The 15,780-nt window shown below is 37.0% G+C and overlaps 2 protein-coding genes across 2 annotated transcripts; one reads left to right on the top strand and one right to left on the bottom strand.

The window, feature by feature from the left end:
* The first annotated feature begins 613 nt into the window (after window positions 1-613).
* On the top strand, window positions 614-12,527 carry LOC104600239 (serine/threonine-protein phosphatase PP1). The gene is made up of 4 exons (XM_010263093.3): window positions 614-1,462; window positions 9,743-10,302; window positions 11,245-11,451; window positions 12,225-12,527. The coding sequence occupies exons 1-4, from the start codon at window positions 1,279-1,281 to the stop codon at window positions 12,234-12,236; spliced, it is 963 nt and encodes a 320-aa protein (XP_010261395.1). The 5' UTR covers window positions 614-1,278; the 3' UTR covers window positions 12,237-12,527.
* Window positions 12,528-14,614: 2,087 nt separating this feature from the next.
* Window positions 14,615-15,432, bottom strand: LEA14 (Late embryogenesis abundant protein). The gene is made up of 2 exons (XM_010263091.3): window positions 15,090-15,432; window positions 14,615-15,001 (listed from the first exon to the last, which is right to left on the bottom strand). The coding sequence occupies exons 1-2, from the start codon at window positions 15,293-15,295 to the stop codon at window positions 14,752-14,754; spliced, it is 456 nt and encodes a 151-aa protein (XP_010261393.1). The 5' UTR covers window positions 15,296-15,432; the 3' UTR covers window positions 14,615-14,751.
* Window positions 15,433-15,780: the final 348 nt, after the last annotated feature.

Raw genomic sequence — 15,780 nt, forward strand, 5'->3', positions numbered from 1 at the left:
TGTTCACCAGAGCTGTTGTCCGCCTCTGGCAACATTGCCGGAGGTGGCGGCGGCAGGCGGCAGCGGACGGCGGTGGCGGGTAGTGGTGAGCGACGGTGAACGGCGACTCTAGTGAACAAATAGCAAGAAAGAAGAAAATGATGAACAATGTTTTTGCTATATTATTTTTAAAAAGTTAAGTTAGTTTTAAAATTTTTTTAAATATATTACTTTTATTGATATTAAACCCGTTTTGTTGCCCTTGTATGCTATTAGCGCTAAGTTTTTCCGGCATCATAGTCAACCCATTCTACTTAGACTTGGATCCCACACGTCTTAATGCTAACCAGTAGTCTACATGTTTAGGGTTCTACGTTTTGCACACGTCTAATTTGCGGTAGCATATACTAAGTGAAAAAATCCATTAGATTGGAATGATATATTTAGTTAAGAGAAGACTTGATGCTCAGACTTCACGCAAATAGCATGCGATTGGAATCTTTCATGCATCACATCACACTCGACAGACGATTCTACCAATGAGAAGCATTTTAGCGATTGCGTAACCTGCGTTCACGGACAGATAGGGTTGGACTTAAGTTTTACTGGTCGTTCACCCAAAAAACCAAAAGTTCTACTGGTCTAGGGCTCTCTCCACTGCCTCGTCGTCCCGTCGTCCATCTGATCTCTATCCCTAATAAAAAGAAAAAGAGGTCCCCACAAGAAAGAAGAAAGGTGCTCCATCCCCCCTCCGCTCATTTTAGAGAGGGAGAATGCCAGAGTGACACGGGAAGGCGGCCACATACCCCCAAAAAGCATCATTGACCTAATACTGGAACTGTGAGTTGATTCTTACAACGCAGAGGCAGAGCGAGGGAGAGACTCAGAGAAGAGTGAGTGACGGAATCCTCTTGAGTCTTACCAGGTCTTTGTGAAATCCTGTCAAAGTACATACACTACTATCTGACGGAATCTATCACATTAGACCAGAGAAGAAAAGGGATAAAAGGATTAGAGAGTCGGAGATAGAGAAAGAAGGGAGATGAGGGAGGTTCTTTCTTCCTCTGTTGGCTGAAATATTTGTCATTTTCTTTTCATTTTGAAGCTTTTTCTGAAGTCTACTTCTCCACCCGTATCGATGCTCTCCGTCTTTTAACTTCCCAAGGATACGATATAAGTATTTCCCTCCTTTTTATCTTTGTCTGGTTTCTGAAAACCATTTTGATTTGGCTTCAAGGAGATAACAACAGCAACTGAAGAAGAAACTAGGTTTTTTTTCTTAATCTTTGAATTTATGCGATGCCAATAGACGAGAATTTGTTGGACGATATCATTAGGCGTCTTCTCGACGCAAAGACTGCCCGGGCGTCGAAGCAGGTCCAACTCACCGAGGCCGAAATCCGGCAGCTTTGCACCTCGTCCAAGGAGATTTTTGTCAACCAACCCAATCTCCTCGAGCTCGAAGCCCCCATAAAGATATGTGGTAATGTAACATGAGAAATGATTATTGTTTTGTCTCACTATCTGCTGTGTTTGGTTTCTGTCTGAAGTTCAACGATTGATGGCTGCTCTTGCCTCTCTTGATTAAGCTCTGATTTTCTTTGCTAATGTTTGGTAATTGATCGTTCTTTGATGTATTTAAAGTTGTACTATGTGTAATTCTCTTTTTCTTCGACCAATATAGAGATTTTTATTGTGTGGAAGAGCAGAGCCGATTGCGTATACTCGTTCAGGTATGTAAAGTAAGGACTGTCACCAACTGTTCCTGAGGAATGGTAAAACATGATGTCAAATGTTGGTTATAACGTACATGGTTTAACAAAAAAAAAAAAAAAGGGATCTTCATAGTACCGTTGGAAGAGGTAACAAGCTGTTTCATTCATTAAGATATATGTTCATAATTAATTGGAGCATGCAACGAATCCTCCCTTTTGTAATATTGATCAAAGACTCAAAATTGCTTGAAGGGATTAACGATTCACATAAAAAGGTCCTATATGTATAGTCTTTCATTGTGTTGGAGCCACTTCTAATTGTATGGTCTTTCACATAAAAAGTTTATTCTTTTTTCCTCCTCTAATGACCGGAAATGACTCCATTTTAGATGAGGCATTGTGTTTGTTCAAATGCTATTCAAAACTAAAGTGAAATGGTCATTTTATGTAGCAATAATTAAAGAATTTTGTTGAGACCAAGAAAGTGCAAAGAGTTCAATACATAGAGAAATAGTAAGAAACAAAAGATAAACTTACAACAAATCCCTAACTTAGTCAAAGATAATGGAACTCCAACCATTAAATAATGAATTGGATCGGTCAAATCCTTTCAGAATGAAAGTGCCTTTGGTTGAGATGTTGATCTTGAGATGGATGAATGGCAAGCAAGACTAGAAATATCTAACTTTTTTCATAAAAAAAGACTAGAGAAATACAATATTTGAAATGAGCGCAGTGGTGGAAATCTATGAGTAAGATTTTATTATTTTTTTTGAGAGGAGGACAAAATAAGGAAAGGTATACCATGTGGTTTGTGGGGCCTTTGGCCATACAACACCACTGAGGATTGATTTGATTATAGTTCACGGCTCTTGAAGAAGTAGGCGAAGGATGAAAATGACACTATTAAAGTTGTGAGAAGTGATTAAAGGAGACAACAGTTGGACAGGGGACATGGCTTTTTATGGAGTAGAACGGTGAAAGAGGACTTTGCAGCCAACTCAATATGGCAATGAGGCTTTGTTGAGTTCACTTTTTAGAGGATATGGCCTTTTTTATGTATAACTGTTTTTTATTGGTAGCTCTAATTTTTATGTCTAACCATTTGTATTCATTTCTTTTAGATTTTATCAATTAGGATCAGAAAATTATATTGGTTGGCCCAATGGTAAAATCTCTAACTTACACTTTCTGCAAAAAAAAAGTCAAAGATCAGGTTCATATTCAGCCCAGCCCTCTCAAGATTTGGATATCTGGGAACAACATTAGGTAATGACCCTTTTTAGAGAGAAACCTCTATTATAAGAATATTAAAAGTAGTAGGAGAACAAACATGTACATTGTGTGCAGAACAACAATACAATGGTCATAAACATGAAAAATCTGTATGAAAAACTCAATCCTATTACTCTATCTGTGACCTTTTGCCCCATGCAAGTTCTGCTCTTTTTACCTCTCTCCTAGCCAGTGAATGAATATTCTAAGGCACTAGCTGATCTAGAATCCACTTATCCACTTGAAAAAAAAACCTTAGCCTCTTTGAGAATCAACCTGAGGAGCTGAGAACCCTCTTGTACATTAAACATCTAATCAGTTAAGCATGCCTGAAAGTTTTCTTCCACCAACAGTTCCTTCCAGCCAGATGAGAAGGCTAATTTAAGGCCTTTTAGGAGACCCACAAACTCTTCTCTTAGAAAGTTTCTGTAGTGAGAATGGGCCGAATGGGCTTTAGTGTTCTTTATTTCTTTTAAGTAGTGTTTAAAAGTTATGTTTGTTAGTTAGGTCCTTTTCTTTTCTTTAATTATTTCTTTAGTGTTGGCCACCCCATTAAGGGCATCCAAGTAATTGTACTTAGTCTTAGAATTAAGTTAATAAAAGTGATAAAAGGGGGTTAGAGAGAGGTTTGAATTCTTCTTTTCTCACTTCCCTTCTTTTTTTCTTCCACAATCTATTGCTGAAACTTCTTTTTTCTTCTTCCTCTTCCTCTCTTTCTTATTTTCTTGCATTATCTGAATTACTGCATGTGTAATTTTCAACTTGGTATCAAAGCGGATTCTCACTTCCGACCTTTTTCTCCTTTCTTTGCCCATACATAGTGTGTATGGAGGACCGGTTGATCAATCAGCTACTTATGCAGCCCAATAAAGAAGGCTTTTGGAGAGTTTTGTGGAGGTTTTTCATCCTTAGTTGAAGCCCAAGGCGGGCTCTTGGAAAATTTTCCCGGAAACCCTCGATAACCAGAGAAATCTATGGTCCTACCTATGAAAGGTGGATGCAGGAAAACTACACAGTGTGACCCTTTTTCCTTCATTTTGTGTGTTTTAGGACATGAAATCTCAGAAGGTGATTGGGAGTGGCCATGAGGCGAATGGGATCTATCTGTTAGACATGCTTGAGCAAAGCCAAGTACAACCTAAGAGAATTGCATTTGTTTCAGAGTCCACTAGTCGTATTATGTTATGTCATAGTTGTTTGCGCCATTTGTCTTTTTTTTCTCATTGAGTCGGTTGTTTCTAGAATTATTTAAAGGAATTAGTCTATTGAGTCTTCATTTGAGTCTTGTGTGTTCTCAAAGCATTGTAAGAATACTTATCCTTAAAGTAATAAAATATCAACTATTCCTTTTAATATTGTTCACTCTAATGTGTGGGGGCCTTACCATTTACCATGTATGGGTGGCTATAGATATTTCGTCTTATTTATTGATGATTTTTCACGATATACTTGGATTTACCTTATGCGTTCTTGGGTTGAAGTGCCTAAACTTGTGCAACGGTTCCGTGAACACATACTCAGTTTAATACCCACATCAAAATATTCCGGTCAGACAATGCTAAGGAATATTTTGAGGACATTTCCTCTTATCTTGACAGGTTTGGGGTTGTTCATCAGAGTTCTTGTGCTCGCACTCCACAACAAAATGGAGTAGTGAAATTTATCAAAAAAAAAAAACAAAATGGAGTGGTGAAGAGGAAAAACAAACACATTGTGGAAGTTGCAAGGAGCATTCTTTTTGCTACCCATGTTCCTGTGAAGTTTTGGGGTGATGCAATTTTAACAACTACCTTCCTTATTAACCGCATGCCTTATCGAGTCTTGCAGTCAAAATCTCCTTTTGGAGTCCTCTTTCTTGGTGTTGAGATTTTCTCTATTCCTTTGCGGGTTTTTGGTTGCACTTGTTATGTCCACATTCCTGGTTCCAAAAGACAAAAGATTGATCCCAACGCTCATTAAGTGTATCTTCCTTGGTTATGTCTTCACACAAAAAGGGTATTGTTGTTTTGATTCCATTAGTGGCACCCAGTTTGTTTCCATGGATTCACCTTTGCATAGTCAGTTCCTTTTGATAGTCGTCCTTCTGAGGGTGAGAGATATCTTGAATTGTTTTCTTCATCCCTTTGCCAATTCTAGTTGAGTCTTGTGTCAAGCTCTCCACAGTTACCCCCATTCCCGTGGAGGGATCTTCTCCTTTGAGGTCTTCCATTCTTGTTCCTCCCCCTCTTCCTACTAGTCTTCCAATTGTTTCCACTCATCCTATTCTTCAGAGGTGGTACCAACGGCAAAGGCTAAGGCAAACGCAGGTTGATCCCACACCTCCAGTTGAGTCTCAAGCGCTTCCAATTACTAAAGAGAGGACATGTCCATCACCTTTTCCACCAGCACCCTCGTTTCCAAACCTTGACCTACCCATTGCTTTGAGAAAAAAATGTAAGAGGAAATGCACAACTCATTGTATTTCCAAACACCTTTCCTATAGCTTTTTGTCCCCATCCCACTATGTCTTTCTAGCCTCAATTTCCTTTCAATCCATCCCACAGTCTATCTCAGAAGCCTTAGCCACACCAGAATGGAGGGATGCTATGAGTACTGAAATAGAAGCCCTTCATAAAAACAATACCTAGGATATTGTTGACTTGCTAGTTGGGAAGGGACCTGTTGGGCGCAAGTGAGTTTCACTATCAAGTATTGTGCAGATGGGTCAATTGAGAGGTATAAGGTTCGTCTTGTTGCCAAGGGATATACTCATGTATATGGGATAGGTTACACTAAGACCTTTTCCTCAGTTGCTAAGATGACTTCGGTTTGAATTCTTTTATCCTTAGCAGTGAGCTATGATTGGCCTCTATATCAGTTTGATGTTAAGAATGCATTCCTGAATGGTGATCTCACTGAAGAGGTTTATATGTCCCTTCTTCTTGGTATATATGGCAAGGAAATGCAGGGTAAGGTGTATAGATTGAAGAAATCACTTTACTGAAACAATCTCCATGTGCTTGGTTTGACATGTTTAGGGCTGCTCTTGTTTAGTTCGGCTACTCTCAGACTCAATCAGATCATACCCTCTTTGTTAAGAGAAAAGACACTCTGGTGACATTTTTTATAGTTTATGTGAATGATATTGTGGTTACTGGTAGTGATATAGAAGAAGTTAGTGCTCTCAAGAAGTTTCTCAGTTCTGAATTTGAAATTAAAGATTTAGGGGAGTTGCGGCATTTTCTTGGTATTGAGGTTGCTAGGTCCAAGGAAGGTATCTTTATTTCTCAGTAGAAGTATGTGCTAGATCTTCTTACTTACATTGGAAAATTTGGTGCTAAACTTTCCTCTACCCCTATTGATGTGAATCATAAACTCTCAACTAATGATGGTGAACTTTTAGCTAACAAGGGAGTGTTTTAGATATTACTAGGGAAACTTCTTTATATATACGACTCGTCTAGACATTTCATATGCTATCAGTGCCATTAGCCAGTTCATGCATTCTCCCAGAGACACACATATGGATGCTATAGAAAGGGTGTTATGCTATCTTAAGGGAACCCCTAGGAAGGGTATATTATTTGCTAAACATGAACACATGAAGGTAGAAGCATATACATATGCTAATTGGGCAAGAAATGTTGATGATAGGAGGTCCACATCAGGATATTGTGCTATGGTAGCCAAAAATATTGTTTCCTAGAGAAACAAAAAGTAGTCAGTGGTTGCTAGATCTTCAGTTGAGGTAGAGTATAGAGCTATGGCCCATGGTGTTTCTGAGTTGTTATGGCTTAGATCTCTCCTTGATGAGATGGGTGTTTCATGTGACGAGCCACTGATGTTTATTGTGATAACCAAGCTGCTATTCACATTGCTCACAACTCGGTTCAGCATGGTAGAACTAAGCACGTTGAGGTAGATAGACACTTCATACAGGAGATAGTGGCTTCAGGAGAGGTGCGTCTACCTTTCATTGCATCAAAAGAGTAGCTAGTAGGTTTTCTAACTAAGGGAGTCCCAAAGGCAAAGCTTCAGCATTATGTAAGCAAGCTGGACATGTTTGACATCTATGCTCAGCTTGAGGGGGAGTGTAGTGAGAATGGGCCCGAATGGGCTTTAGTTGTTCTTTATTTCTTTCAAGTAGTGTTTAAAAGTTATGTTTGTTAGTTATGGGCCTTAGTCATGGGCCTTCTTTTATTTTCTTTAATTATTTCTTTAGTGTTGGCCGTCCCCTTAAGGGCATCCAAGTAATTGTACTTAGTCTTAGAATTAAGTTAATAAGAGTGATGAAAGGGGGCTAGAGAGAAAAGTTCGAATTCTTCTTTTCTTCTTCCACAACCTATTGCTGAAACTTCTTTCTTCTTTCTCTTCCTCTTTTTCTTCTTTTCTTGCATTATCTGAATTACTGCAGGTGTCACTTTCAAGTGTTACTTTTCTCTACAAGACTTGGGAAGCTTAGCAATATAGTGTCATCATGATGTCAAAAAACCCATTAATGCTTGAAGTCCTTGCATTACCTAGATCACATTCATCAAAATTGAATTTGTTTAATTCACTATCTAGTGGAATCTAATCCTGCAACAGTGCCCTTGTTATACATGACTTGTAGCTGCCTACCAATTCCAGAGGATAGATTCCATAGTGAAACCTTTTTACTAATCTCTTGTAGTAATCCAGTGGGCAACCTTGTTAGCAATAACATCAGTGATGATGTCGATCTCTTGGTTATTGTTGCCGAAGATTCTATCATTTCTTTTATTCCATAAACTCCGAAGCAGTGCCACCCTTGTATGTAGAACAAATTTGGATGATCATTCATTCAATATTTTATACTTGCATGTAAGGTTTAAGATGTCAGTCTTGATTGAAGTGTCAACCACTTAAAAAGAAATATGTCAGAAATGCTGAAATTTTCAGTAGGTTTACCACAAAAATTTTATAACATTCTAAATGTTAATCTATGAAAGTACTTGTTAGTATTTTTTAAAATTATAAAAGGACATATTCTTTTAAACAATTACTTTTCTGTAAAGTGATAATGATGCTTTTAAAATGATTACATTGTTTAAGGATGACCTTTTCCACTTAGAATAAATTTTTGGTTTTAGAATTTATTATATATTACCTGTCTGATAATTATTTTTGTTTAATATAGAAGTTATGATTTTACAATGTGTTTGAAGAGAAGAATCATATTAAAACAATTTTGGATGATTTCTAGTTACATGTAAATTGAAAATCTTGCTTTGATATAATTATCAAAATAAAACTTTTTTGATCATTGTTAACAAAGTAAAATTTAATAAGATCAATACAGAAGATTTTAACTCACTGGTGAATATGTCAAGATATATTCTGGTGATATTTCTTGTTGGTACTCATGGCAATGGAGATATTTCATTTTGAAAACCCCCAGAGGTAGGTTTCCTGAAATTAAATTTCGATGGAAGTAATTTTGGGAACCCAGGGCCCTCTGGAATTGGAGGGGTTCTAAGGAATGAAAGCGGAGTGATTTTGGAAATGTACTCAGGTCCCATTGGGGTGTGTGACTCTGTAACAGCAGAATTGAAGGCAGTACTTTATGGGATGCAGAAATCTTTGGAAATGGGGTTCCGGAAGCTAATAGTTGAAGGCGACTCCAAAATAGTAATAAGTTGGTTTAAGCAGAACGAGATGATTCCTTGGTTTTTCAGAAACAATTTCAAACAGTTCAAGAGGTTCTCAAGGGATATGCAGCTGATATTTCAATGGGCTCCTAGGTCAGCAAATGGCTTAGCTGACCATCTAGCAAAGTAAGGGGCAAACAGAGCAGAGTGCTTCTGGGCTCAATTGTGAGACATCATCAATTTGTCTATGTTTTCTATTGTTGGTAGCCGAGGCTGCCCATGTTTCTGTATTATCTTTTTTCTCTAAGTAATGAAATCTTTGATTACTGATAAAAAAAAAGAATTATTTTGGACCTTTTAAACCATGCTTTACATGAACAAATTATTTTACGTTGAAACAATGCACTGTATTTGTTATTTGGTTCAGCTCTTGTTCCTTGGGTGGTTTACATTGGTTTTTCTCCCTTGTTTTAGGGAGTACAAACAACCCCACCCCTCCTCTTATGTACTGACAAAAATGATTAAGAAAACTATGGGCATCATGAGTTATCCAGTTTATTGGAGTTGGTTGGTATGTATACTATTGAAACATATTTTGTGTGTTAAGTAGCACAGATGCGCATATTACTAGCATCTGTTATTGAAAAATTACAGGAATAATATGTTTAAGTTGGGTTGATATTTTCAGTTTTTCCTCTCTTTAGCAGTGAACATATGGAGTTTGAAAAATTACAGGAATAATATAATGTCAGGAATAGCAAATTCTTAACTTATTGAACATATGGAATTGAAAATAGAAATTCAAAATGTTGCATTTAGAATAGTATCTTCTTGAGGGGGGAAGCTTGATAGAAGACAGTAGGTTGTTTAAGGGGGAAACATGGGGTTTTATTTTGAGGTCCATGGTTTCCATTGGTAAGGCTATTCTAATCATAGAATCTTGTGGCACGTTAGTGGAGAATAACTAAAATACTTCAACAAAAACACTTACAGTAGTGTTTTGAATGCTCTTTAATCACATAATACAGATGTTACAAAAAGAAGAGCCCCCTCTGTTATGCCAGTGTCCACGCGTCTAACATGGAAACCCCCTCAATAAGATAGCTGCTTCCATCAAGTCACAAAATTTTCTCTTTTCTTTGATAACAATATCACTGTTACTGAACTGCATTGTTCTTTTGGCAGGAGATATTCATGGCCAGTATTCTGATCTCCTCAGGCTTTTCGAGTATGGTGGGAGCCCACCAGCTGCAAACTATTTGTTCCTGGGAGACTATGTTGACCGTGGTAAGCAGAGCATAGAGACCATTTGCCTTCTCCTTGCATACAAAATCAAATATCCAGAGAACTTTTTTCTTCTTCGGGGCAACCATGAATGTGCTTCCATCAACCGTATTTATGGGTTCTATGATGAATGCAAGAGAAGGTATAATGTCCGCCTCTGGAAGACTTTTACAGATTGCTTCAACTGCCTGCCAGTGGCTGCTCTTATTGATGAGAAGATCCTGTGCATGCATGGAGGATTATCTCCTGATTTGAAAAACTTGGATCATATCAGGAATATTGCTCGCCCTGCTGATGTGCCTGATCAGGGACTTCTCTGTGATTTGCTATGGTCTGATCCTGATAAGGATATCCAAGGATGGGGTGAAAATGATAGAGGTGTATCTTATACGTTTGGACCTGATAAGGTCAGCGAATTCCTTCAAAAACATGACCTTGATCTCATTTGCCGTGCCCATCAGGTAAATGCAATTTGAATCCATATTATGATTCTTGTGCCTTGCTTCATTAGCTTTGTATTATTTTTGAATACCTGCATATGTTGAATAGATGTTTATATAGGGTTAGGGATGGCAATGGGTCGTATCAGGTTGTTTTTTTTAATCATGGTTCAGGCTGGTTTTGGCTAGGGCTGCAAGCAGATGTGAATCGAATTGAATATGGGTAGATCAAAATTTGATTCATTTATATTTGAATTCAAATCAGATCTTATCCATTGGATATATCATATTCAAATTTGGATTGATTGAATAGTAAATAATATTAAAAAATTAAACTAAAGATGATCAAGATATTACATATTATTTAATAAAATGAACTAAAATTAACTTTGATATTGTATTTTATGAACAAAATAAATTGAAAATTATTCGCATGAAACTTGAACCCATGACCATTTAATAAAATACACACATTCAAACCAACTTTATTGATAGATGCAATATAAATTTTAAGCTTATTTAAATCGAACTAAATTAGATTTTATCAGATTGGATAGGAGTGGATCCATATTTGATCCAATTATGAACAGGATCGAAATCAAATCACCCTTAATGGCATTGAATTCAAATTTGAACAAATGGATACTGTTTGCAGTGCTAGTTTTGGCATGAAGACACTGTATATTTCCTGCTTTTTTTGTGTATGACATGCCAAGTATATCTGATTTCTGATGTAGCACCAGAATATTTTTTTATTTCTATTGATGGAGGGACGATCACCAACTTTTGTGGTCTTTGTAAGTTTTGGTAAATGCTGGTCGAACAATTTGACCTTTGACCGCATGGTTCAAACACCATAGCTCAATGAATCACGATATTCCAACCTATTTGATCATGTTATGCAGTGGTTTGTTTTGATTAATGTTTTTTAATATTTTGATCGTCTTTATAATATGCCATCAGGTTGTAGAAGATGGTTATGAGTTCTTTGCAAGAAGACAATTGGTGACAATATTCTCAGCTCCAAACTATTGTGGGGAGTTTGATAATGCCGGTGCCATGATGAGTGTGGATGACTCATTGACATGTTCTTTTCAGATACTTAAACCCGCTGATAAGAAAGGAAAATTTGGCAGCAACATGTTGAGACCTGGAACACCACTACACAAGGTACCGGAGCATTCATTACCTTCGTTTCGAAATAAATATTATTGGTGATTTTTTAACCTAGTTGCTGTCATTACGTTCGGTTGGATGTTTTATTATCTGAAATTCTGTATGTCTGAATTATATTTATAAAAATCTATACATATTAAAAAATAATTAAAATTAACAAGATATAAATCTTAAGAAATAACACCCAACTTGGAACACTATCGTAAAAACAATATTTTATTTTTTGATAATAGTAAAAACAATATTTTATTGGACACCTATAACCGGATACGTTTCTGGGATTTTAGAAAATAGACTCGTAAATTCATCTTGTGTCTGTTAGTATCTTTTGTTTGTTTTTGTTTTTGGTAAAAGGTATCTGTATCGTGTGAAAGCATTTACAAAAGCTTTCTTGTTACTGTTTTTCTGAATGAACCATTTGAAAACATTGTGTGCTTGAACCAATAAATGATTTGTGCCCGATTGCACGGGCCAGTAGATCAAGGGTATTCTACCAAGTTTTGGCGACCGCCTGGTCCAGTACGAGAAAAATATTAAAAATGAATGGTTAGTCTTTCATTGGGCAAATGACCAAATGTTTCATATAATTGTTTGAAAAGTGGAAGCATCGATACTCAGGCTGACTGAGTTGGACGATAGGGTGCTACGCTGTAACTGCAGATTCTTGATAAGTTTGATGCTTATGATTGTCGATGGATACTGCTGGAATGTTTTCTTTTTCTTTTTATTTGTTTATCTAATCTTTATTTTTCTCGTTGCGCTCTCAGGGTAAGGGTTGATTGATCAGTTGTACTGTTGAGGCACGATACTTGTCGGAGCGCGTACACAATAATGCTTCGCTGTTTACCATATTCCCTTACTTTGTTTTTCCGCTAAGCACAGAGTTAATCTGTTTATCATTTCTCCCATTAATGGAAGAACAAGATGGATAGGTGTGTACAAGGCTGATGAGCATCATATCGTGTTATTTTTCTTTCCTTGTTGGTTTCCCGTATGTATGTTAGAATTTAATATGACACTTTATTAACACAGTAATTGGGAAAGTGCACTGTGCACCATCTTACATAAAACTGCTCCAAGCTTCTTTTTAAGTTTTAATGAAAACATGAATACTAATCGGCATCCAAAATCCTATTATATAATTCATATTGAGCTTTCCGACATCCTTCTACCACTCTGCACCTTTCATGATGGTCCCTGCTTACTTTGTCAACGAAATAACCTGTTCCTGCTGCTTTGGTTCTACAACTTGATCGTTGTCGTTCTTTGTGTGTGAAGGGTAACTAGTTATCGCAGTTATGTCTGTTAGACTGTTACTATTAATTATTCTCTATCAGCCAAAGCTGTTTTGTTTTTTCGCTGCGTTTGTCTCCGTAAAATAGACGTGAATTTTTTTCCACCTGAATATTTACTGATTATTATCTTTGCCTCTTTAGATTGTCTTTGCAAAGCTTTTTTTTTATTATAAAAATAGCAAAAATATTTTTCAGATAGTTTGTCCTAAAATATTTTCGGCCCTTTTTGCGATCAAACAAGATCGATTGAAAAAACCTTCACTCAGTCAAATTTATTAATGGATGGAGAGTTGTCTTTCATGCTCTATGTGAGGGTTTTTCTTTCACATCTATGGATGAATTTTTTCTCACTCTGCGTGAGAGTTTTTCTCTCACATTTATAGACGCTAGTTTTCATTTATTTCTCTTATTATTGGTGTTTGTTGGAGAGGTTCATTTGTCCAGACCTATGGAGAAGGTTTCTGATATATGGTTCTAATCATTCTAATGTTTGTTTATTTTTTAATATTTTTCTTATTTCTGTTGGGCCTTGGTTGAATTTGTATGTGGTGTTGTGGGATTTCATTTGTTTTCCCTTTAAACATGCAAGATGTCGAATTGGGAGAGGATTAATACTTTTTAATTGGTTTTGCTACGAATGCGTTTCCATATGATTCTCGTTGCTGGTGCCAGTGCCAATTCAAACCTGCTTTGGCTCGTTAGGCGATGCTCTAACTGTTTCGATTTCTATAATGATATGAATGAATGGTTTTTTTACACATTTTATAGTTATAACTAGAGATACAAATGAATTGAATCAGATTCTAATCATGTCGGATCAGTTCCGATTTAAAAATCCAATCAAATTTGGTAATATTCGATTTGAATTCGAATTCTATCAATAAATCAAATCTCATATATACATATTTTTAATAATTAATAAATTATTAAAAAAATAAAATATATTAATTTAAATAAAATAAAAACAAAAAACACAACTATTTTTTAATTACATGAGCATTTATGAACGGACATGCCTTTAGGCGTAAAAAAAAGGATCGATTGAAAAGAGCAAATGTTTACCCAACGGCAAGATCGATGGCCACTTCCTCATGCAATGCATTTCAGCTACGAGGGTGTTTTCTTTTCCTCAACAGTCTATAGTAATTAGGGTATCCATGCACCTGGGGGCTGATGTCCCTGGTCTGCGAGTGATGTCGAGTGACCACTGACCAAAAACCCTAGAGCCCTTGGTCAGTGAAAAAAAAAACCCTAAAACCTAAAATATATTTGTACTTGTGCTCAGGCTCTTAGAATGCTATAGAGTGCAAACCCTCAAAAATCTAAATTACAGCCCCTCATAACCCCTTTATCCCCTTGTAAATACTGTGGATTGAGTCCACTGAATCCATTAGGGGTAGATTGAACGGTTTTCTAGGGTAAGACTGAACGGTTAAAACCCTAAACCCATTTGGGCAACTTTCACTGCGTTTGTATTGAAAACGTCTCCGTTCTAATTTATGAGATTAAAAAAAAAAAAAAGGGTAGTTGCAGATTAATATCCAGTAATTTTAGGGATAATCTTACTTTAATATCCGAACTTAAACTTTAAAACGTGTCTGTAGTGTTAATGTAAAACTCACTTTGGGCTCCGTCCAATGTTATAGGAATACCTAAAGCTGTCACTTTAGGCTCCGTCATTAGCAGTCCGTATTATCTTACACGTGTGTGATTTAAAACTTTCAAAATCTTAAAGACACCAAGCAAATTGTCGACAACCTAGACTAATTGGTAAAAAAAAGGGCTATTTGTTTGACATTAACGATATTTGTCCAAATATTACCAACACACAATTAATATTATCCAAATTAAGTACAAGATACTAATTTAAAATTGACCCCTTTTAGTTATATTTATTACACTCCTGTATCTTTAAAAACATGGGTAGGGAAAGGGAAACACTGACAGATAAAAGATAATTAACAAACAAGTAGAAAGTGCACAAGTGGTGTTGTATAACTTAGAAGACGTCAGCGAGGGTAGGGAGCTTGACCTCTCCCTTGCGAGGCAGTGGCAACGTAAAGTTTCCAACGATGGGCAAGTCGACGGTGAAACCCAACTCCAATACATAATCGATGTCCCAGTCCGATCCTATGTCCCTTGCCAAACTCACCAATATGCTGTATGGCACCTTCACCGGCACATCTACCTTTGTCGTCTCGTTTGCAGTTAGCGACCCCGGATCCGGAATGGTTCCCGACGCTATCACTCTGCTTCATTCATTCATTCAGATGATAGATAATATAATTATATAGCAAAAAGCCAAAAAGGAAAATTAATTAGAAAGATACAACTTGCCTATTAGCGCTCTTGAGGGTGTAGGAGATCTCGCAGATGGGGATAGCGTGTCCATAGGGATTGGTAACAGAGACCTGAGCGTTGAAGGTGGCAGAATCACGACTGACCTTCTTAAAATCGACGTCGGTGATGTTGGCTTCCGGTTTCTTTACGTTGGCAACCTTTTCTGCTATGAAGTTCTTCGTCTTATCCACCAGCTGAGACATATCTTGCTCTATGCTCGCTGCTCAGGTTTAATTTGCAGACTCTTTGCACTGCAACTGCACTGTGAATTATATTGAATTATCAGAGTGGAGAGCAACGGATTGACTAATTACATGAGATTAATAACCGACAGCCGTAAGCGTGATAATGCTGTTGTTTATGTAGGGGTTGCAAGTTTTGACACCAATCATCCTCCATACCGTCCACTGCGACACGTGGAGACTGACGTGTTTACGTTGCATACCTTGCATTTGTTTGTTTGTATTTAGGGAAAGGGAAAACTTAAACTTGTTTGTCTCGCTCTCTCTCTGATAGAGATAGTGGGTTTTTTCTTGGTAGCTTGCAAGTTGCAACACATCTGGGCATCGAGTAGGTTCCGTTCTTGTTTTTGAAATTTTATTTTTATACGAAGTCCCGATTAAGATGGGCAGTGAGTGATGATTGCCGTCCATACTCCATATTAATATCTACCTCATCGATCGTCATC

The sequence above is a fragment of the Nelumbo nucifera genome, chromosome 1 (genome assembly GCF_055504915.1).
Source record: "Nelumbo nucifera cultivar China Antique chromosome 1, China Antique-T2T, whole genome shotgun sequence".
NCBI classification, from domain to species: domain Eukaryota; kingdom Viridiplantae; phylum Streptophyta; class Magnoliopsida; order Proteales; family Nelumbonaceae; genus Nelumbo; species Nelumbo nucifera.